The sequence below is a fragment of the Cervus elaphus genome, chromosome 14, assembly GCF_910594005.1.
Source record: "Cervus elaphus chromosome 14, mCerEla1.1, whole genome shotgun sequence".
In the NCBI taxonomy this organism is placed as follows: domain Eukaryota; kingdom Metazoa; phylum Chordata; class Mammalia; order Artiodactyla; family Cervidae; genus Cervus; species Cervus elaphus.
Genome location: NC_057828.1, coordinates 60,090,539 through 60,112,588, shown reverse-complemented (window position 1 = coordinate 60,112,588; position 22,050 = coordinate 60,090,539). Strand labels below are relative to the sequence as shown.

Genomic DNA, 22,050 nt, shown 5'->3' with positions numbered 1-22,050 from the left:
TCATCGCTAATACAGGAAAATGACATGCCACTTCAGGAAAGAGGCTTTTTAAAACTGCACCCTGAAAGAAATCAATGTCTAGGAGACTCTTTTGGCATTTTGGAGGGACAAGATATGGCAGAAATAAAGCAGTGGGGCAGAACAGGTGGAGGAGGGACAGTCACATGCTTCTCTGCATTTACACTGGATGCCTGGAGCTGGCTGCTCAGTGTCTAAAGCACACCTGGTGCTCCCACACCTCTGGTTTTACCACTTCTGTGTCCACGGCACCGTTTCCCAAGCTCTCCACCCGGAGAGCTCCCACTCAGCCATCAGAGTCCAGCCAAGGCATTACTTCATTGCAGCTTTCCTCAACCTTGCTGTGCTGAGCCATCTAGCACCTTCTCCAAATGCACTGGTCTTGTGAGTTCCACCAGATCAAGAGCTGTGTCTTCCCTGTTCATGATTTATCATCAGAATCTTGTAGAAGGATAAGCACAGAGTTGGCCTTCAATAAAACAGGTTGAAGGGATATTGCTCTTCTCACGCTCTTGAATCGCCTTTGTCTGTTTATGTGTTTTCTCCTTTCTCCAAGTGGGCAGTACACCTCCTCCTTCACATAGGTCTGCTCCACTGGTCCCAGATGTTGCCATGTTAAGATGGAGAGGAGATGCTGTCCAAGGATGAGGGTCTGCAAGGCCTGATTCCAGGGCCTATATGCCCTTGTAGGGCTCGACCTCCAGACACTTCTGGAAGAAAATTCCTTGGGTGAAGTCCTTGGGCTGGGTCTACAGCCTAGATTAGATAGTCTATGTCAGATACTGGGCTGTACATTTAGCCAGCAGTGAACTCCTGAGGAAAGTAGATTCTAGACACTTCATTCTGTTCCCCTCCCACCTCCTCACCTCTATGGACCAAGAAAGAGTACCTGTGATGAGTCTCTAGGCTCATCGCTCTGCAATGCCTCTGGTTTTGCTTTGTTTTGCTCTAGTTTTTGTACTATTTCTTCCTCTTCTTCTATCTCAAGAAACTCCCTCGCCAAAATAGAAACCCAGTAAGAAGGGCAGAGATCAACTAGTTGGCTCAGGTGATGGTAGTGTTTCTGGCAGAACTCACCTCCTTCCCTGCCTGTCCCATCCACCTGAGAACCAGGGCTTCCCTTGTGGTGCCCTGCAGCTGCGTGATAACACAACCTTTCTCTACCTCTGCAGCCGTAATGAACACCTAGGAAATCACTGGGATTTACCCAGGCAGACTGAGGTTGCCATTTATTTATGTGGATTGTGATCTCTTAATTGGAAATGGTGCCTCTCCCAGGGTTCGCTGTTTATTCAAATCAGTGTTTGTTAGTCCGTGAGATGTGGTCTGGATGATAAATCAGCTCTGGTGCTCCCTGTCTGATGGCTTCCACAGCTGCTCTCTGCTTCCCCACCTCTCCATCCCCCACAAGGCACCCACAGGCTGGTTCTAGGCCCTCCAGCCTTTTCTGCTTTTAAACATCTTTTCCCCCAGCTGCTTGCATCTATTCTTATGAGTTTATGTGCCTTGGCACTAATAATCCCTAAATTCAATTTCCCATGACTACTACTCTATTTGTAGCATCTCCTGTAAATATTCTCACTGCCTCAAGTGCATCATGGAGGATGCTGCCTTACCATGAAGCCTTCTGTCCTTCCCCACCCTGGCCACTCCGCTCTCCTCTCCATCTCCCAAGCACTTAGTCTAATCAAGCTTTAATGCTATACGGTTCATGTGGGGCTCTTGCTAAAATGCATATTCTGATTTTGTAGGTTGGGACAAGGCTTCAGGTTCTGCAATTTTCACAAGCTCTCAGGTAATGCCAATGCTATTGGTCCACAGACCACGCAAGGAGCAGCATGGACAAAATATTTGGTTTTGCCTGTGTCTCACTTCCTTCTCAGGTAAGCTATTGCCAACCCTTGTTTTCCATCCTAATGAATCATAAACAGATTATCTTTCCTTATGATAACTGCTCTGGTGCCTGTGGAAAGGTTCTTTTAATGGACCTCATTCAACATACCATCTGATTCTATTCCAGTTTGTCCTACTGGATGTTTCCAGATGCACCTGCTAAAACACATTTCTGTTTCTACACTGCCTACCTTTGAATACCACTCCAACCTCTTTGTTTTAAGCTTTGTTCTACTTTGGTTCTCAAAATTTGCAAACTCTGCCCAGAATATGATAAAAATATAAAGGTCTTTTTTAAAATAAAGATATCTATTAATTTTTGATTTGTTGTCCTCTCAAAAGACTTCTAACACATCCCCAGACCCTTCTTTTCTAAAAGAGAGACAGAAATGGAGGCATTAATGACTAAGGTCAATAATTTGGAATTATACCTGGCCTTGCTTTTTTCTTCCAACCACCATATCACACCCACTGTTCTATACTATTTCTAACTTTGTCTCTTCATTTTAATTTATTCTTTCCGAGTTATAAGTGTTTCATCATAGCGGTTTGGATTTTTTCCAATCCCATGATTATCTCTCTATTAAAGCCTTAATACAAAAAGAAATTAAAAAAAAAAAACCAGACTGCTCATTACTTTGATTTGTAGCAAAGAGAGAATGGAACATTACCGCTAGAGTGTTTCAAGAAACCATATTTACATTTGCATCAGCTCAATTTAGGTGCCTGATTAGGTTGCGCATTATGAAGAAGATGCATTTACCAGTCAAAAGGAAGTGGCGTGGTCTAGAGTTATGAGCAGGAGACTTCAAGTCAGGAGCCCTGAGTGTTACTTCTGGCTATGACTGGCTAGCTCTCTGACCTTGAACAAGTCCAACTCACTGCTTTGAACCCTAAGAGTCCCCACCTGCCTCACAGGGCTGGTGTGAGAGGCAGATCACTTAAATGTTTATTGTACTGAGGGCTAAAGAGTGGTGCAAATGTGGGCATTCAGGGGTCACAAATGGAATTAGAGACAGGATCTCTGCTCTCACAGCTCTTATCACTAGCCTGTTAAGAGACAGTGTCTGAGAAGTGGGCTGATTGCTCAGATCTTGGTCTGACAGGTCTTGAGGAGCTGCTGAGAGGTCGGCTAATGGAATTTAAAAGCTGACCAAAAATTGAGTAAGATGGCCAAGCCCCATCCTGCTATTTAGAAAGTTTTCACAAGGATGTATATAGTCTCTTTTCTCCTAATGGTGCCATCCTGAGACTGTTCATGTTAGCCCTGGGACCAGGGAGCTGGCAGGGACCACTGACTCCCTTCTGTAGGATACCTCAAGGCAGGCCTGCTCGGTTGGCTTTCCCTGACTTTAGATGAAAGGTCATTCTCTGTGGTGACTCTAAAACAGGCTGGAAATAAGCTGGTTCCTTCTGGTAGTCATAAGACCAGTAAGAGTGTGCCCCAGAGAAGATTCATTCATTCTCCAGTTGAGAGAGAGAGAAGGAATTAAGGTTAATGCACTTTAAAAAAGAAAGCAAGAGGGACTTCCCTGGTGATTCCATTCCTTGGGACTCTGTGCTTGTGATGGAGTGGGCAGAGGTTTGATCCCTGGTTAGGGAAGTTCTGCATGCTGTGGGGTAGGGCTACAAATAAATTAATTAGTTAAAAAAATAGAGAAGCATGAAACACTTCTCTATTTATTAAAAAAAACAAAAAACAGGAGAACATTTTTTTCTCCTTCTAATGTAAGTTGTCAAATGCTAAGTCCTCAGCAGATGTTATCGCAAAGAGAGTACCCATGGCTCTCATCTCATTATAACTTTTTCCATTGGTTAATACTTATTGAGTGATACTCTAATAATAGGTAGTATTTATTAAGCACTATTCTAAGTGTTTTACATCAATCAACTCTTTTAATTTTCACATCAGTCCATTAGAGGTGGACACTATAATTGTCCCAATTTTACAAATAAAGAAAGTGGGGAACAAAGAAATTAAATAATTATCCCAACATTATAAAACTAGTAAGCTGCAGCTCCAGGATTAGAGTTCAGGTCATTTGGCTCCAGAATCTTCACTTTGAAGCACCTGTGCCTACATGAATACAAACCTAAATGGAGAGAGCAATAATCTCTGGGGACCCATGGTTAGACAGGCCAGAGCTATTTTAGAACAACCAGTCATCTCCTCCAAGTGAGAGAACACTCTGATTTCCAAATAAGAATGGAAAAATGAAAAGAGGAGGTAGGATTTGGAGTTTAATGTTAGAACCTGGTTGTGTAATTGTTATGATATGCTCACAAACAGCTAGAAGAGAAGGGCCTCTCTTCTGCTGTGGGAGAGAGCTTTGTGAAATTCTACACCAAGTACTCTAACCCCACTGGAAAGTCTTATTCTTCTCCCATTACAGTTCACCTCCTTTCTTATATGGAAAGCACATGCAGATACCATACGATCTCCATTTACCAGCCGTGTGCCCCTGGACAATTTCCTTAACTTCTCTGGACCTCAGTTTTCTCATCTGTATAACAGGGAGAATAATTGTTCTTCCCACAGAGGATTGTTAGAAAGATTAAGTGAGTTCATGTGCATAAGGCATGTAGATGTAAACTGCTAGATCCAGAGAGAGGGTGAAACCTTTAGCATGTTCATAAGACTAAGAATGCATACACTCAGGTTACAGAGAGCAACCTCTACCTGGCAAAAGAATAGGTGATTTTCTGATTCTGTTTCTCTTTGTGTTTTTTCATATTTCATCTCCACTCCTTTCATTCGGAACTAATCTGTAACTGAAAAGTAAATGTCTTTAATTAAAAAAAAAAAATTCTAGCAAAGCTCCTAGAGTTATCTGAAGACTACGGTTAATGTGAAGAGGAAAAGGGGTTGAACTAAGGGAGAGACTGAGCCCAGTGATGAAGGGCAAAGTTGAATCCAGGGATACACTCCAGGGAGCGCTGAGGTTCACTGAGTCACCCAAGGTGAGGGTTTCGAGGAGCCTTGTGCTTTTGAAGTGCTGCTCCAGCAGCCGGGAATTTGTGCCTAGTCAGATGGACCAGGTAGGTCACGTGTTTGACTTTCAGCTCTGATGCTCCTGAGGGACATTCAGACAGAGGGCAGGAAGACACAGCCCCTTTCCTTGCACAAGGCCAGCTGAGGCTGTGGTGTTGAGGAGGGTGAGCGCAGGCCCCTCCCTGCCTCTGTGGGGCTCCCCCCACTTCTAAGGCAGGAACTGGAGCTGCCCTGCCTTCGTTTGCAAGTCGAGGTAATTACAACTCATAAACTATCTCACCCATTAGTTAAAACCCATCCCCAGCATTTGACTCTGACCTCCCGCAGCAGCACGGGCCACATGCTGACTCCATGCCGCCTGATTTGTCCTCAATTTATAAGCAGCACAACCTATAAATAGAAACCCTTTTGCTAAGTTCCCCAGGAGGCATCAGCAGGTTTTCCAGCTTGTATGTGTTTTCTTCTTGCTTAAAAAAAAAAAAAAAAACATGGCAAGCTTGTTCCCCTTGCCTGCCACTCCTCCAGCTCTCTCCTAGTGCAATCTGCGGTCTGCCAGCTGGCTTCGCGGTTGGCACCCGTGCAGGCCCAGGCTGGCTTCGGAGGGGAGCCCCACTCACCTGTAGATCCGGTACCTGGTGGTGAAACCCTGGCGGTAGCGCTCCACGAAGTCCGTGTACTCCTGCGCGCGGTGGAAGGGGCCCCGATCGGTGAGAAGCCAGTCCAGGGGCGGCTGACCGGCCGTGGAGGCATGATGCTCGGGGACCACAGCGGCCGCCGTGGCCGAGACAGCCAGCACCCAACCGGGGAGGCCTAGTGCCAGCAGAGCTGCCCATGGGGCCGCCGCCACCGGCCGAAGCCCTCTAAGCCGAGCGCTGCACTGCCACCTCATGCTTCTCCCGGGCGGTTGGTGTCTTCATTCTCTCGCCACACTCTCCCACTTGGCGCCGCTCCTCCAGGGCTCCTGGAACTGGAAAAGGGCCACATGGAGATGTCAGTCGCACACCATGGTCTGACCCCCTGGGCCTGGGAACATCAACCCTCCCTGGGCAGGGACCCTTCTAGAAACCCTTCATCCTAGTGATACACCTTCATTCTAGGCCTTGAGCCAAGCGTCCATGTACATTTCATGTAATTCTTAAAACAATCCAATGGGCAACACCATCATGTTCATTTTGCAGATAAGAAGATAAGGTATAGTGAAATGAAGAAAGCTGCTTAAGATTATGCAGCTTTTAAGTGAAGAAACCAGAATTTTGACCTCAGGTGGTCTAACTCTTACACTGTGTTGCTTCTTTGTTTTCTATGTAAACTTGACACCATCCACATTTGTCTTCCTCTCTCAAAAATGTGAATGTTCACTGTGTTCCAGTGATAGACTCATAGACTGTGTGCTGCCTCTAAAGGCTTGATGTAAAGAAAAGAGAAATCCCACTTTTCTGATGATGAATTGTGGGCAGAATAGTGAAGTCCCATCACTGTTACAAAGCTGGATTAACTTGAGCAAATTACCACCTTTCTCTAAGTTTGGTTATCTCTTAAAGAAAATAAAGAGGCTTACTAGGGAGAACAGTATGGAGGTTCCTTATAAAACAAAAAATAGAGTTACCATATCATCCACCAATCCTACTCCTGGGCATATATCCAGAGAAAACCATAATTTGAAAAGAAACAGTCACCCCAGTATTCACAAAAGCACTATTAAGAAGAACCAAGACATGGAAGCAACCTAAATGTCCACTGACAGGTAAATGGATAAAGATGTGGTATATGTACATAGTGGAATATTACTCCATCATAAAAAAGAATGAAATCATGACATTAGCAGAAATGTGGATGGACGTGGGTATTATCATACAAAGTGAAGTAAGTCAGAGAAAGACAAATATATCACTTATATATAAAAAATAAAATATATAAAATTATATATAAAATATATAAAAAATAAACACAAATTAACTTATTTACAAAACAGAAATAGACCCACAGACATAGAAAACAAACTTATGGTTACCAAATGGGGAGGGTAGAGGGATAGATGAGGAGTTTGGGATTAACATATACACACAACTATATGTAAAGTAGATGAGCAGTAAGGACCTACTGTATATCACAGGGAACTGTACTCAATATTTTGTAACAACTTATAAGAGAAAAGAATCTGAAAAATTATATATATACATATATATACACACACACGTATATATCAAATAGCTGAGCTATTTCAAATCCTAAAAGATGATGCTATGAAAGTGCTGCACTCAATATGCCAGCAAATTTGGAAAACTCAGCAGTGGCCACAGGACTGGCCAAGGTCAGTTTTCATTCCAATCCCAAAGAAAGGCAATGCCAAAGAATGCTCAATCTACTGCACAATTGCACTCATTTCACACGCTAGCAAGGTAATGCTCATCCTTCAGATGAGGCTTCAACAGTATGTGAACCAAGAATTTCCAGATGTACCAACTGGATTTAGAAAAGGCAGAGGAATCAGAGATCAAATTGCCAACATCTGGTGGATCATAGAAAAAAGCAAAGTAATTCCAGAAAAACATCTACTTTTGCTTCATTGACTACGCTAGAGCCTTTGACTGTATGGATCACAACAAGCTGTGGAAAATTCTTAAAGAGACAGAAATACCAGACCACCTTATTGGCCTCCTGAGAAACCTGTATGTGGGCCAAGAAGCAACAGTTAGAACTGGACATGGAACAACAAACTGGTTCAAAATTGGGAAAGAAGTACATCAAGGCTGTATATTGTCACTCTGCTTATTTAACTTATATGAGAGTACATCATGCAAAATGCCAGGATGGATGAAGCTCAAGCTGGAATTAAGATTGCCGGGAGAAATATCAGTAACCTCAGAAATACAGATGACACCAACTTAATGGCAGAAAGTGAAGAGGAACCTCTTGATGAAAGTGAAAGAGGAGAGTGAGAAAGCTGGCTTAAAACTCAACATTCAAAAAACTAGGTCATGGCATCTGGCCCCCACACTTCATGGCAAATAGATGGGGAAAAAATGGAAAGTGACAGACTTTGTTTTCTTGGACTCCAAAATCACTGTGGATAGTGACTGTGGCCTTGAAATTAAAAGATGGTTGCACCTTGGAAGAAAAACTATGACAAACCTAGACAGCATGTTTAAAAGCAGAGACATCACTTTGCCGACAAAGGTCCCTATAGTCAAAGCTATGGTTTTTCCAGTAGTCATGTACAGATGTGAGAGCTGGACCATAAAGAAGGCTAAGCACTGAAGAATTGATGCTTTTGAACTGTGATACTAGAGAAGATTTTTGAGAGTCCCTTGGACAGTAAGGAGATCAAAGCAGTTAATCGTAAAGGAAATCAAACCTGAATATTCACTGAAGGACTGATGCTGAAGCTCCAAAACTTTGGCCACCTGATGGGAACAGATGACTCATTGGAAAAGACACTGCTTCTGGGAGAGATTGAGGGCATAAAGAGAAGGGGACAACAGAGGATGAGATGGTTGGATGGCACCATCAGCTCAATGGACATGAGTTTGAGCAAACCTTGGGAGATAGCAAAGGACAGGGAAGCCTGATGTGCTGCAGTCCATGGGGTCACAAAGAGTTGTGGACTCTTAGGGACATGACTGAGTGACTGATCAACAGCAAATATATATATGGCTTCCCTGGTGGTTCAGAGAGTGAAGAATCTGTCTGCAATGCAGGAGACCTGGGTTCGATCCCTGAGTCAGGAATATCCTCTGAAGAAGGGAATGACAACCTACTTCAGTATTCTTGCCTGGAAAATTCCATGGACAGAGGAGCCTGGTGGGCTACAGTCCATGGGGTCGCAAAGAGTTCGACATGACTGAGTGGCTAACACACACACATATACACACTTTATAAGTACTTGATAGATAGATAGATAGATAGATAACTGAATCCTGTGCCATACACCCAAAACTAACACAACATTGTAAATCAACCATACTTCAATTAATAAAAATGTAGGATTAAATTATATTTTTTATTAAAAAAAAGAGGAGAAGAGAAAAAGGCTTGACTAGACAATAGTCCAGCTTTTGACTTCTAGCTGTGAACATCTGATCTGTTCTTTCACAGAAGGCCATGCAGGGATAAGCTAGAGTGGGAAATCAAACTGCCTCATTGGCATCATCAGGGAGCAAATCCAGAAACACGAGGATGGCCGTCATGCTTTTTCTCCTCACTGTGTTGTATGAAAACTCTCTGAGGTCATAGCTGTCTATCCTCCTATCCTAGTTCCTGAGAGCACATAGCAGGCCTTCAGGGATGCTTCTTGAAGATATGAAAGAGTGTATTCCTGTCTGACCCTCTCTGAGTTGGAGGGAAAGTTCCAGGAAAGAAGTAAGGTTTTGGCCTTCAAAACTCCTGGGTCCCTATGACTCACCCCAGGCCTTTGCTTTCCAGTGCCTGTACTTGTCTAAGGATAACTAGTCACCTTTATAAACCTCTCGGCAAGTGCATAGGACTAACTCAGTACTGTGGGGGCTCTTGCAATCCAATTCATGTCTTCCACCTTCAAAGTCTAACACATGCTGTCAGAGTCTCGCCCATCTCCCCTCACCAGTACCACCTGTCTGTGCTAGAATGACTTCCCATCCCCAACACCTGTAATTTGTGGACTGAAGCCTTTCTCTGGCTGCCAATCTAGAGATGGGCTCCCTGGGGATGAAGCAAAGGGTGTTAATTCCCCGGCATTTCCTTTAAGGTTAGGTAAAGTGGATTTCAGCACTTTACTCACACCCACTTCCCAGGCGCCCAGATCACTCTGAAATGGCTCCAGTTCGGCACAACCACCAGACTTCCCTTGGACCAAATCAAACCCTGAAGAGGCTGCCCAGAGGCTGGGCCAAGTCTTAATCCTGGATACTCTAAGCCTAAAAGCTGGCTTGAGGCTGACAGATCCAAGCCTCAGCATTTGTACAAAAGGTTTTCAAAAGATTTGCCATGTCTGCTGATAAGGATGAAGGGACAGAAGCAAAGGTGCCTGGGCCTTCAGAGTCACTCCTCCACTCCAGATGGTAGGTATTGACCATCTACTATGTACTGGATGATTCTTAGATGTTATTCCAGTTCATTACAACAATAAGTTTCTACTCTAAACATTTCACTGCCAGTTTACATATCCCTGCAGTTGAGAGGCATTGAGCTAGGAAGCTGGAAAGGTAGACTATGAACCTAAATCTGGTTCCATGTCCAGACTTTGCCAAAGAATGCTTTGTTCTCAAAAGTACTAGAGTGGGCAGAAAGATAGACCTGTGTTTAATGAACTGGTGGAGAGAGGGGCTGAAGAAGGAATAGTGGGGCAATACCTGTCCTACCAGACCTTAAAACATATAATAAAATTCCAATAACTAGGTGATACTGACATACAAAGTGGGTGGGCACATCAATGAAACAGAACAGCTAGCTCAGAAATACACCTTATTATACATAAGAACTTAGTGTATATGCATATATATATACATATATATATATAGAAACATCACGGATTAAATGGGTAGGGGATGGATTATTTTATACATAATATTTGGAAATTAGTTCCAGATGGATTAAAAAAGTTAAATATAAAAAATAAAACCATAGAAAGAAGAAACATCTCCAAGAGTGTTTTTATAATAAGCAAGCATTACTTTTTAAACCAGGGGGTGGGGAAAGAGCTATAAACTAAAAGGAGGAATCAGCCTTGCACGTGGGGGGTTAGGCATTTATTTTTATGGGATGTAATCTGATGAGGATGCCCAAAATATTTCTCATTTAATCATCCATGCATTCATTGCATGAGAAACAGAAATTGAGGACTCCTAAGTGCCAGACACTCTGCTGAGTCCTGACAACATGAAAACAAGTACTCGTTACATTGTCTGAAACACTGCCTACCATCAGTGATTAGTTCCTCTTATAAAACACTGTTCTCTATCTAAAGGCATAGTGGTGGAGGCACATTCTGGGGGGCTGGGACTGCTTGATTCAGCAGGCCAAGGCAGCAAACACAGTACGGTGGACAAGCACTGACATGGGTAGGATACTGCAGAATGCCAGTTTCTGAAATGGTCCCCAACATTCCTGAGTCCTTCTGTTTATGTCTCATATCATCCCCTCCTGTTGAGTACAGGCAAGCCCTGTGAATATGATGAGACACTCTTCCCATGATCAGGTTACTAATCAGTTGACTTTGAGTTAATCAAAAGGAAAAGTATCTTGGGTGGGCCTGGCTTAATCAGATGAACCTCCAAAAGAAAGTGAAGTGTCTGAGAGACTGGCTCCTGCTGGCCTGGAAGAAAGCAAGCAACTATGCTATGTATGGTCTATGGGGCTTATGCTGCAAGGGATTGTGGGTAGCCTCTAGGAACTGAATACAATCCCCAGTCAATAGCCAGTAAGAATATGGGAACCACAGTGGAACCACCTCAAGAAATCCAGTTTGGCCAACAATCTCATGAGCCTGGAAGAGACCTCTGAGTCCAACAGAACTGCTGCCCTGACTGATGCTTTGATTTCAGTCTTGTGACACCCTGAGCAGAGAACCCAGTTAACCTATACCTGCACTCCTAACCCACAGAAACTATGGCACAGTGAATTCATATTGCTTTATGTCACTAAGGTTGTGGTAATTTCTAACACAGCAATTGAAAAACAATACACACATAAAAGACAATGAGGGACTTCTGTGGTGGTCCAGTGGCTAAGACTCTGCAATCCCACTGCAGGGGGCCAGGGTTCAATCCCTGGTCAGAGAACTAGATCCCACATGCCGCAACTAAGAGTTTGCATGCCACCACTGGAAAGAAAAAGAAAAAAGATCCCACATGCCACAACTAAAGATCTCCCCTGTGATAATGAAGATTCCACATACCACAACTAAGACACAGCACAGCCAAAAAAAAGACAATGATACCTCTCTCCCATTCTGCATGCCTGTGAGGGTTCTTGGTGCTTTCTGGAGAAGACTAGTGGTTATTCTCAGCATGAGAAGAAGGTAGCATGGCAATTTCTTGAGTGCAGTGATGATGATCATTTCCTCTACATCTGATCATCTCCACTGAGCCATACAACATCACCCCTCATCAGGTTAAAGACCTCTCAAGGTCAGGGCCGGGTCTTTGTTTTTATAAAAAAAACTCTAGCACTTACACAGTCTTTAAAAACACAGGATGAATCAATTCCATGCATTTCATAGAGACAGCAATTTGAGCTGGTGACAACATGTGGCCCTGGCCCAGCCACTGAGCCTCTTGGTGGCCTCTGCTATAACACGGGAGGTGGCGGCCACCCCCTCCTCTGCTAATCAAGGGTTTCTAAGGACAGGTGTGAGCATGTGTGTGAAAAGCTGTGTGCTCTTTGAAAGAATCGAGCTATATTAAGTCAACGTGTGCTTCTTGTCAGTCAGTGTTTGTAATTATGCTTTTTTCAGGGCTCACAATGTGCTGGAACCTGCCTGGTTATAGGAGTATCAGCTTTAGAATCAAATAGTTTTGATTGCCGGGCTGGGTCTGCTGAGCACAGCAAGAACGCCTGAATTCAGTGCTGACGGCGCTTCTGAAAAACCTGGCCTCAGAATCATATGGTTTCCATTTCACTGGTTTTTCTCAGGATCTGAAGACATTTTGACAAAAAAAAAAAAATCCTTTTTTAAGAAAGAAAAGTTTTAAACATGTTTAAAGATTTTCCTTTAAAAAAAGAATACCTAGAATATGGCCCTTCACCTTAAAAAAAGAAGACGACAAAATAATTGCTGCATTGACAACTGTGTAAAAATAGGGCTTCTCAAAGAGAATAGCTTTTGGCCATTTCCTGTTTATGCCCACAAATAACATTACTAGAAACTTTGTAATAGCAACCTGTCAAGCAAATTTTAAATATCTAGATTCTCATGTCTTGTGCTGGTACGGCTAATATTCAGTAAGTTAAAACAATCTGCACCTTCCTCATGATGCTTCATTGTATCCATTTTGTCCTAAAACTGGCTGTGACAGTAAAACTCCATGTTAGATGTGAGTATATCAAAGTCACAGCTAAGCCAGCTTCTTGACGAAAAAAATAGAAATTTACTTGTGAAAGCCAAATAATTTCATTTACTTAGATCCTAACTCAGGACAGCAAGGAGATCAAACCAGTCAATCCTAAAGGAAATAAAGCCTGAATGTTCATTGGAAGGACTGATGCTGAAGCTGAAGCTCCAATACTTTGGCCAACTAATGTGAAGAGCTGACTCATTGGAAAAGACCCTGATGCTGGGAAAGGTAGAAGGCAGGAGGACAATAGGATGACAGAGGATGAGATGGTTGGATGGTATCACTGACTCAATAGACAAGAGTTTGAGCAAACCCCGGGAGACAGTGAAGGACAGGGAAGCCTGTTGTGCTGCTATCCAATTGGACACAACTGAGTGACTTAAACAACTTGTACTGTGGTTACAAGATGGTGGAGTAGAAGGACGTGTGCTCACCTTCTTCTGCGAGGACTCCAAAACTGCAACAAGCTGCTGAACAACCATCAACAGGAGAATGTTGGATCCCACCAAAAAAAGATACCCCGCATCCAAAGGCAAAGGAGAAGCCCCAACAAAATGGTAGGAGGAGCAAAATTATGTTTAGAATTAAATCTCTTCCCACCAGAGACACCCAGAGGGCACAAACAAAGTCTTGTGCACAATAGGACCCAGGGATCCCACAAGAGACTGAGTCAGACCTGCCTTTGAGTGTCTGAGTGTTGCCTAAAGAGGCACAGGTAAGCAGTGACCTGCTGCGGGGACAGGGGCTCTGGCTGCAGCAGATCTGGGAGGCACTACATGTGGTGTAAGCCCTCTTGGAGGAGGTCGCCATAGTCCCATCACAGAGCCGTGGGGCAGATGACCCACAAACTGCAGAACAACTTGCTGGATCCCCAACCTAGGGATCTGGCAAAGGGGCTGAGAACCCCCAGGGAATATGACTTTGAAGGCCAGTGGGACTTGATTATAGAACTTCCACAGGACTGGGGAAACAGACTCTTGGAGGGCACAAACAAAACCTGTCCACACCAGGACCCAGGAGAAAGGAGCAGTGACCCCACAACAAACTGAGCCACACTTGCCTGTGAGTGTCTGGGAGTCTCCTGCAGAGCCGTGGGTTGACAGTGGCCTGCCACAGGGTCAGGGCCACTGATTACAACAGTCCTGGGAGCCATGGCATGCTGGCATAAGTCCCTTTGAAGGTCACCATTACCCCTACCACAGTCAGGGAGGGAATACAGCCCCACACATCAGTGGAAGGTTGCATTAATGATTTACTGAGCATGGCCCACCCATCAGAGCAAGACTCAGTTTGCCCCAAAGCCAGTACCTCCCATAAGGAAGCTTCTGTAAGCCTCTTATCCTTACACATCAGAGGCCAGAAAGAATGGAAACCACAATCACAGAAAACTAACCAAACTGATCATGTGGACCACAGCCTTGTCTAACTCAATGAAACTATGAGCCATGCTGTGTAGGGCCACCCAAGAAGGACAGGTCATGGTGGAGAGTTCTGACAAAACGTGGTCCAGTGGAGAAGGAATGGCAGACCACTTCAGCACTCTTGCCTTGAGTACCCCATGCTGCTGCTGCTGCTGCTGCTAAGTTGCTTCAGTCGTGTCCGACTCTGTGTGACCCCATAGACGGCAGCCCACCAAGCTCCCCCATCCCTGGAATTCTCCAGGCAAGAACACTGGAGTGGGTTGCCATTTCCTTCTCCAATGCATGAAAGTGAAAAGTCAGAGTGAAGTTGCTCAGTCATGTCCGACTCTTAGCGACCCCATGGATTGCAGCCTACCAGGCTCCTCCATCCATGGGATTTTTCCAGGGGAGAGTACTGGAGTGGGTTGCCATTGCCTTCTCCTGTTGAGAACCCCATGAACAGCATGAAAAGGCAAAAAAACAAAAAAAAAAAAAAAGAAAGATTAACTTCCCAGGCCAATAGGTGCCTAATACGCTACTGGAGAAGAGTAGAGAAATAGCTCCAGAAGAAATGAAGAGGCTGAGCCAAAGTGGAAACAATGCCCAGTTGTGGGTATGTCTGGTGGTGAAAGTAAAGTCCAATGCTGTAAAGAAAAATATTGCATAGGAACTTGGAATGTTAGGTTCATTAATCAAGATAAATTGGAAATGGTCAAACAGAAGATGGCAATAGTGAACATTGACATTTTAGGAAATGGTGAACTAAAATGGACCGGAATGGGCAAATTTAATTCAGATGACCATTATATCTACTACTGTGGGCAAGAAATCTTTAGAAGGAATGGAGTAGCCCTCATAGTCAACAAAGAGAGGATGAAATGCAGTATTTGGGTGCAATTTCAAAAATGACAGAATGATCTCTGTTCATTTCCAAGGCAAATTATTCAGCATCACAGTAATCCAAGTCTATGCCCCAAACACTAATGCCAAAGAAGCTGAAGTTGATGGGTTCTATGAAGATCTACAAGACCTTCTAGAACTAACACACACAAAAAAGATGCCCTTTTTTTTCTTAGGGGACTGGAATGCAAAAGTAGAAAGTCAAGAGATACCTGGAGTAATTGGCAAGTTTGGTCTTTGAGTACAAAATGAAGCAGGACACAGGTTAATAAAGTTTTTCCAAGAGAACACACTGGTCATAGAAAACACCCTCTTCCAACAACATAAGAGACAACTCTATACATGGACATCACCAGATGGTCAATACCGAAATCAGATTGATTATATTCTTTGCAGTCAAAGATGGAGAAGCTCTATATAGTCAGCAAAAACAAGACTGGGAGCTGACTGTGGCTCAGATCGTGAACTCCTTATTGCAAAATTCAGACTTAAATTAAAGAAAGTATGGAAAACCACTAGGCCATTTAGGCAGGACCTAAATCGAATCCCTTATGACTATACAGTGGAAGTGAGAAATAGATTCAAGGGATTAGACCTGATACAGTGCCAGAAAGAACTATAGGCGGAGGTTTGTAACATTGTACAGGAGGCGGTGACCAGAACTATCCCCAAGAAAAAGAAATGCAAAAAGGCAAAATGGTTGTCTGAGGAGGCCTTACAAATCGGGTGGAGAGGGAGGTGGGAGGGGGGATCGGGATGGGGAATACATGTAACTCCATGGCTGATTCATGTCAATGTATGACAAAACCCACTGCAATGTTGTGAAGTAATTAGCCTCCAACTAATAAAAATAAATGAAAACAAACAAACAAATAGCTGAGAAAAAAAGAGAAGTGAAAGGCAAAAGATATAAGGAAAGATATACCCATCAGAATGCAGAGTTCCAAACTATAGCAAGGAGAGATAAGAAAGCCTTCCTAAGTGATCAATACAAAGAGACAGAGGGAAATAATAGAATGGCAAAGTCTAGAGATCTCTTCAAGAAAATTAGAGATACTAAGGGAATATTTCATGAAAAGATGGGCCCAATAAAGGACAGAAATGGTATGAACCTAGCAGGAGCAGAACATATCAGGAAGAGGTGGCAAGAATACACAGAAGAATTGTACCAAAAAGATCTTAGTGACCCAAATAACCACGATGATGTGATCACTCACCTAGAGTCAGAGATCTTGGAGTGCAAAGTTAAATAGGCCTTAGGAAGCATCATTACAAACAAAGTCAGTGGAGGTGATGGAATTCCAGCTGACCTATTTCAAATCCTAAAAGATGGTGCTGTAAAAGTGCTACACTCAATATACCAGCAAATTTGGAAAACTCAGCAATGGCCACAGGACTGGAAAAGGTCAGTTTTCATGCCAGTCCTAAAGAAAGGCAATGCCAAAGAATGCTCAGACTACCACACAATTGCCCTCATCTCACATGCCAGCAAAGTAATGCTCAAAATTCTCCAAGCTAGGCTTCAACACTATGTGAACCGAGAATTTCCAGATGTTCAAGCTAGATTTAGAAAAGGCAGAGGAGCCAGAGATCAAATTGCCAACACGATGAGTCATAGAAAAAGCAACAGAATTCCAGAAAAACATCTACCCCCACCTTATCAACTATGCTAAAACCTTTGACTGTGTGGATCACAACAAACTGTGGACAATTGTTAAAGAGATGGGACTACCAGACCATCTTACCTGCCCCCTGAGAAATCTGTATGCAGGTCAAGAAGCAACCATTAGAACCAGACATGGAACAACAAACTGGTTCAAAATTGGGAAAGAAGTACATCAAGGCTGTATATTGTCACCCTGTTTATTTAGCTTATATTAAGAGTATAACGTGCAAAATGCCAGGCTGGATGAAGCGCAAGCTGGAATCAAAATTTCCAGGAGAAATATCAATAATCACAGATATGCAGATGACACCACCATTATATGGCAGAAAGTGAAGAGGAACTAAAGAACCTCTTGATGAAAGTGAAAGTGGAGAGTGAAAAAGCTGACTTAAAACTCAATATTCAAAAAACAAAGATCAAGGCATCCAGTCCCATTACTTCATGGCAAATAGATGGGGAAACAATGGAAACAGTGACAGACTTTATTTTCTTGGGCTCCAAACTCACTGCAGATGGTGACTGCAGTCATGAAGTTAAAAGACACTTGCTCCTTGGAAGAAAAGCTATGACTGAACTAGACAGCATATTAAAAAGCAGAGAGATTACTTTGCCAACAAAGGTCCTTCTAGTCAAAGCTATGGTTTTTCCAGTAGTCAGATATGGATGTGAGAGTTGGACGATAAAGATGGCTGAGCACTGAAGAACTGATGCTTTTGAACTGGGGTGTTGGAGAAGACTCTTGAGAGTCCCTTGGACTACAAGGAGATCAAACCAGTCAATCCTAAAGGAAATCAATCCTAAATATTCATTAAAAGGACTGATGCTGAAACTGAAGCTCCAAAACTTTCACCACCTGATGCGAAGAGCTGACTCATTAGAAAAGACCCTGATGCTGGGAAAGATTGAGGGCAGGAGGAGAAGAGGATGACAGAGGACGAGATGGTTGAATGGCACCACAGACTCAATGGACATGAGTTTGTGCAAGCTCCGGAAGATGGTGAAGGACAGGGAAGCCTGGTGTGCTGCAGTCCGTGGGGTCACAGATTCAGACATGAATGAGCAACTGAACAACAAAAACAACAACAACTGAAGACAGAGTTTTACACCGACACAAATGGAAAGGTCTTAGCCCAAAGGTACGAGTAGAATCAGGCATGACTCTTCCTTTGTATTCTAGCTCAGATATGTCCACTAAGCCATGATTTCAATGGGTTCCAGTTTTGTCAACTGAGAAAATAAGATGCAGATGAAATCCCATGACAAGTGGACAGTGTGGCCTCCAGGGAGAGCTTATAAGGATCACATCTCCACAAAGATGTCACCCAGCTGAAGACTTACGGGGACTCTCTTCTCTCCTCCTGCTGGTCTCCATCTTCATGCATGCTAGGTGTGTCTACAGAACAATTAGAATTTGGGACATTAGCTGTTCAGGTACTAAATCTTGGCAAGGGAGCTAGAGTTGACTCTTTGAACAATACTGTGCAGGGGACAGGTTACACGTTAGAGGAGTTAAGGATATGGCTAAGCCCAGGTGGTTCAGAGGTAAAGAATCTGCCTGCCAATGTAGGAGATGCAGGCTTCATCCCTGTGTCAGGAGATTCCCTGGAAAAGGAAATGGCAACCCACTCCAGGATTCTTGCCTGGAGAATCCCATGGACAGAGGAGCCTGCCTGGCTATAGTCCATGGGGTCACAAAATAGACAAGATTTAGCAACTAAACAACAACAACAAGCTATTGCTAGTTAAGGATATGGCTAAACTATTGCTATTTTATTATAAGTAACAAAATAGTTAACTTGTTAATAATTATCCCTAACACCAGCAGACATGATTTTCTATTTCTGTAGAAAATAGAGTACACAAATAGTTATTGCTTAAGAATCAAAACATAATAAAATGATGCTTAAACTTTGTTTCACAAATTTTAGGCCCCCCTTTTAACAGATGAGAACACTGAGCCTAGGAATAGATAAGCGAGTTGCACAAGATCATGTATGTTGGTGGCAGATTTGGGTCTACCTGTTCTGGGTCCTCTAGTATTTTCACTTCGTGCACCACTTAAATGATTTACAGCTATAAAAATACACAGGCTTTTCCACTTACAAGTTTGTTCCCTTGGGAGCAAGTCACTTCTCTCTGGGAGCCTCCCTTTGGTCATCCGTGAAATAATCCCTCTGGTCCTGCCCAATGCTGAAATCCCTTAATTCTAAGCAGATAAAAGGAGGACAAATATAAGGGATGAGGTTCTGAGATTTGAGTCTTCTTTGGGAGGAGGCTCTTTGTTTTAGAAAGGGAGTGAAGCATAAGAGAAGTGAGGGATAAAGCAGAGATTCTTGCCTGTTGGAGCAGTGACATTTAATAAAGTGATTAGGCAGTGACATTAAATAAGTTTTCAAGTCATTTGAGTGGTTAATTGGCCAACTCTATTGAAGAGATGTTTTCTTGAATAAATCTGAGGGCATCTGTGGTACAAACTCACAGAAAATGTTATTCTTTTCATCCACAGCATCTTGATGTAAAACCTCTTTTAAAACCTCCTGTTTTGACTAGAAAGGGAGGGGAGACCAGAAAAATGACAGAACATCCTGGACTGGAGGTTCTCAAAGGGGAGGATGGATGGGAGTGCTATCAGTTAGATTAATGACTTGCATTCTCCTCTCTTGTTGGGATGATCTGCCAGCCTCGATGGACCCTAACCATGGTGTTTTTACCCTTATAACACACTCCTGGTAGCACGTCAGAGAGCTTCAACAGTGCCCATCATTCCCCATGTGCACCCAGGGAAGATGTCACACCCCAGCGGCCACTGTCCCCTCCAGGCTCTGGATGTGACCTTCAGTGTCACCAGCCCCACCCCCAAAGTGGCATGGAACTGGCAGGGAACACTTTTTGCATTTTCCCACTGCTAAACTTAGGATAAGTGAAGCATAGGGATAGCCTCCCTGCATAGAATCACGTTAACAGTATTAAGGATGATGTGTGCAAAGGTAACTGCTAATCATGATGACTATTAGGCTGGCCAAAAAGTTCACTGGAGCTTTTCATCAGAGGTTACAGAAAAACCGAAACAAACTTTCTGGCCAGCCCAATAATTACTAAATGGCCTTGTATTCACAGGAGACCTTTAAGAGGAGAGACTGTGAGAGGTGAAGGGACTTGATGGAGACCATTCCACAAGAAAGCAGAAGTCAAACTCACATATTCGACTCTAAAACCTATCACTCAGCTCTCCTCACCTTCCCTCACCTCCGTCCATGGAATAGACAATCAGTTAATAAGCAGTTTCTATGTACAAGGACTATACTGGATGACGGTACAAGATAGACCCAATACTTGCCTTCAGGGAGCAACAAAAAATATAGAACTTGAAGATCCTGTAATGAGCTTAAAAGAATAATGATCTCTCCCCCTCCCTCTTTCTCTCACACACACATACTCACACAGAACTTTCCTGACATTAGACCTCATAGGCTCCATCCCCTCAGGGCCCCCAGTTTACAAGTTTTTGCTGTGTGATAAGCAGCCCTTCACTCACCAAAGACGGATTCATCTGTCAGTGGCAGAGGCTCCTGACTTGCCTGCCAGGTGTCCTTGGCACTTTCCTTGGGGAGACAAGGTAACTGACAGACTCACCCAGAGCCTCATGTGGTAAAGCCTGGGTCACCGTGTGCAGACCTGGGTGGCCACTCTGGCCCAGAACTTCCCTTGAGGTCACGGGGTTCTCCAGAAAAGAGAGAGAAGGCAATGCAGACCAAACAGAATCTCTAAGTGAAAAGCTGCATATTTCAAAGCCTTTGAAACCTGATCTCCATGCAGATTAACCTTCCTCAAAACCACTTCCATTACACTCCTTCCTCATGACACCCCAGTAGCTCCTTGCGGCCTGAGAACAAACCTGTCTTCCTTCCTCCCCCGGGCACCGAGCCCCCATCAGCTCCACCTCTCTTGGTTCAGCTTCCTCAACTGTTTAAAAAAAGAAAGAAAAGAACAATAATAATAGTGCCTCCTCATAGGGTTGTGGGCATTGAACGCAATAACATTTGTAAAACCCCTAAAAAGTGCCTGGTCCCTGGTGAGTGCTGTGTGTGTGTTCACTGTTGTTTCTTCCAAGGCATCAACATAGGTTTTTGAAGCCCAGAAGAGTCCAGAGTCACCACCGCATTCAATGAGCCACCACCGCATTCAATGTGGGCACATTGTTTACAGGTAAGAAGCCTGGGAAGATAGACTCTTCACTAAAAATGTGTCCTCATTAGCCCTCCGGGGTCTCTACAGGTCACTCCAGTGGCCTAACTGGTCCTCTTCCCCCAACAGTCTCTAGTTAATGACAGCAGAGGTGGACAGTCCTTTTGCCTTTATCTGTGGCCTCTGTCACTTGACCTCTGATAGTCCGACCATGGGCTTCACCATACACTCACTCCTGTCTTCCTTTTTTCTCTGTGAGTCTATATCTAGCACATCTTTGAGACTCATGTTCTCCAAAAAGCCTGTCAATACTAGCCTCTGTGTTGATTCCTTGCTTCCTTTGCCTTCCTACAGCCTTTGGTCTCTGATTAATTTCCACCTGATCAGATCATGGAACTAGAGGCAAGGAGTGAGATCCTAGAGATTACCTGGCCCCGGTGTTCTCAGCGGCCTGGAGTGTGTGTGTGGTACGTGTGCTGGAGGAAGAAGGAGTGGGATGGAGACAAGGAAGGAGGAGAAGAGAGGAATAACTGATATCTTGGGTTGGGGTGTATTTCTATATTTTATAATATTTGGAAAACCCCCAAGAAGATTTTGATGTAACTCTCCAGTACGAGCCACTGGTGGAACCCCCTTCACATTGTTTGATTAATAAGAAAATGTAGGGCCATAGAAGTTCAGTGAGTTGTAGTGCATTATTCAAGATTTGGGGGCAAAAACAGGACATGAACCTAGGTTTCTTAATGCTAAGCCTAGGGCACATTTTGTCTTTATCTTACTCATGTCAGAAGCTAATTGAAATTTTCAGAAGCTGAAATCCATGAATTCCAGAGCTACCATCATCATCATTGACAATTATATTTTGATACCAGTTATTTTGTGCCAGACATTGATCTAAAAACTTTCCATTCATTGGCTCACTTAATTCTTAAAATATTTTATGAGGTTGATGTTGCCGTTATGCCC

At 43.6% G+C, this 22,050-nt stretch overlaps 1 protein-coding gene across 1 annotated transcript in view; it reads right to left on the bottom strand.

Moving 5' to 3' along the window:
* The window catches only part of BRINP2 (BMP/retinoic acid inducible neural specific 2), a 139,203-nt gene that overhangs the window by 55,614 nt on the left and 61,539 nt on the right, over nucleotides 1-22,050 (bottom strand). The window contains exon 2 of the mRNA XM_043924413.1: nucleotides 5,521-5,870. Within this exon, the coding sequence (XP_043780348.1) occupies nucleotides 5,521-5,792 (272 nt within the window). The 5' untranslated portion in view covers nucleotides 5,793-5,870. The remainder of the gene's footprint in view (nucleotides 1-5,520; nucleotides 5,871-22,050) is intronic.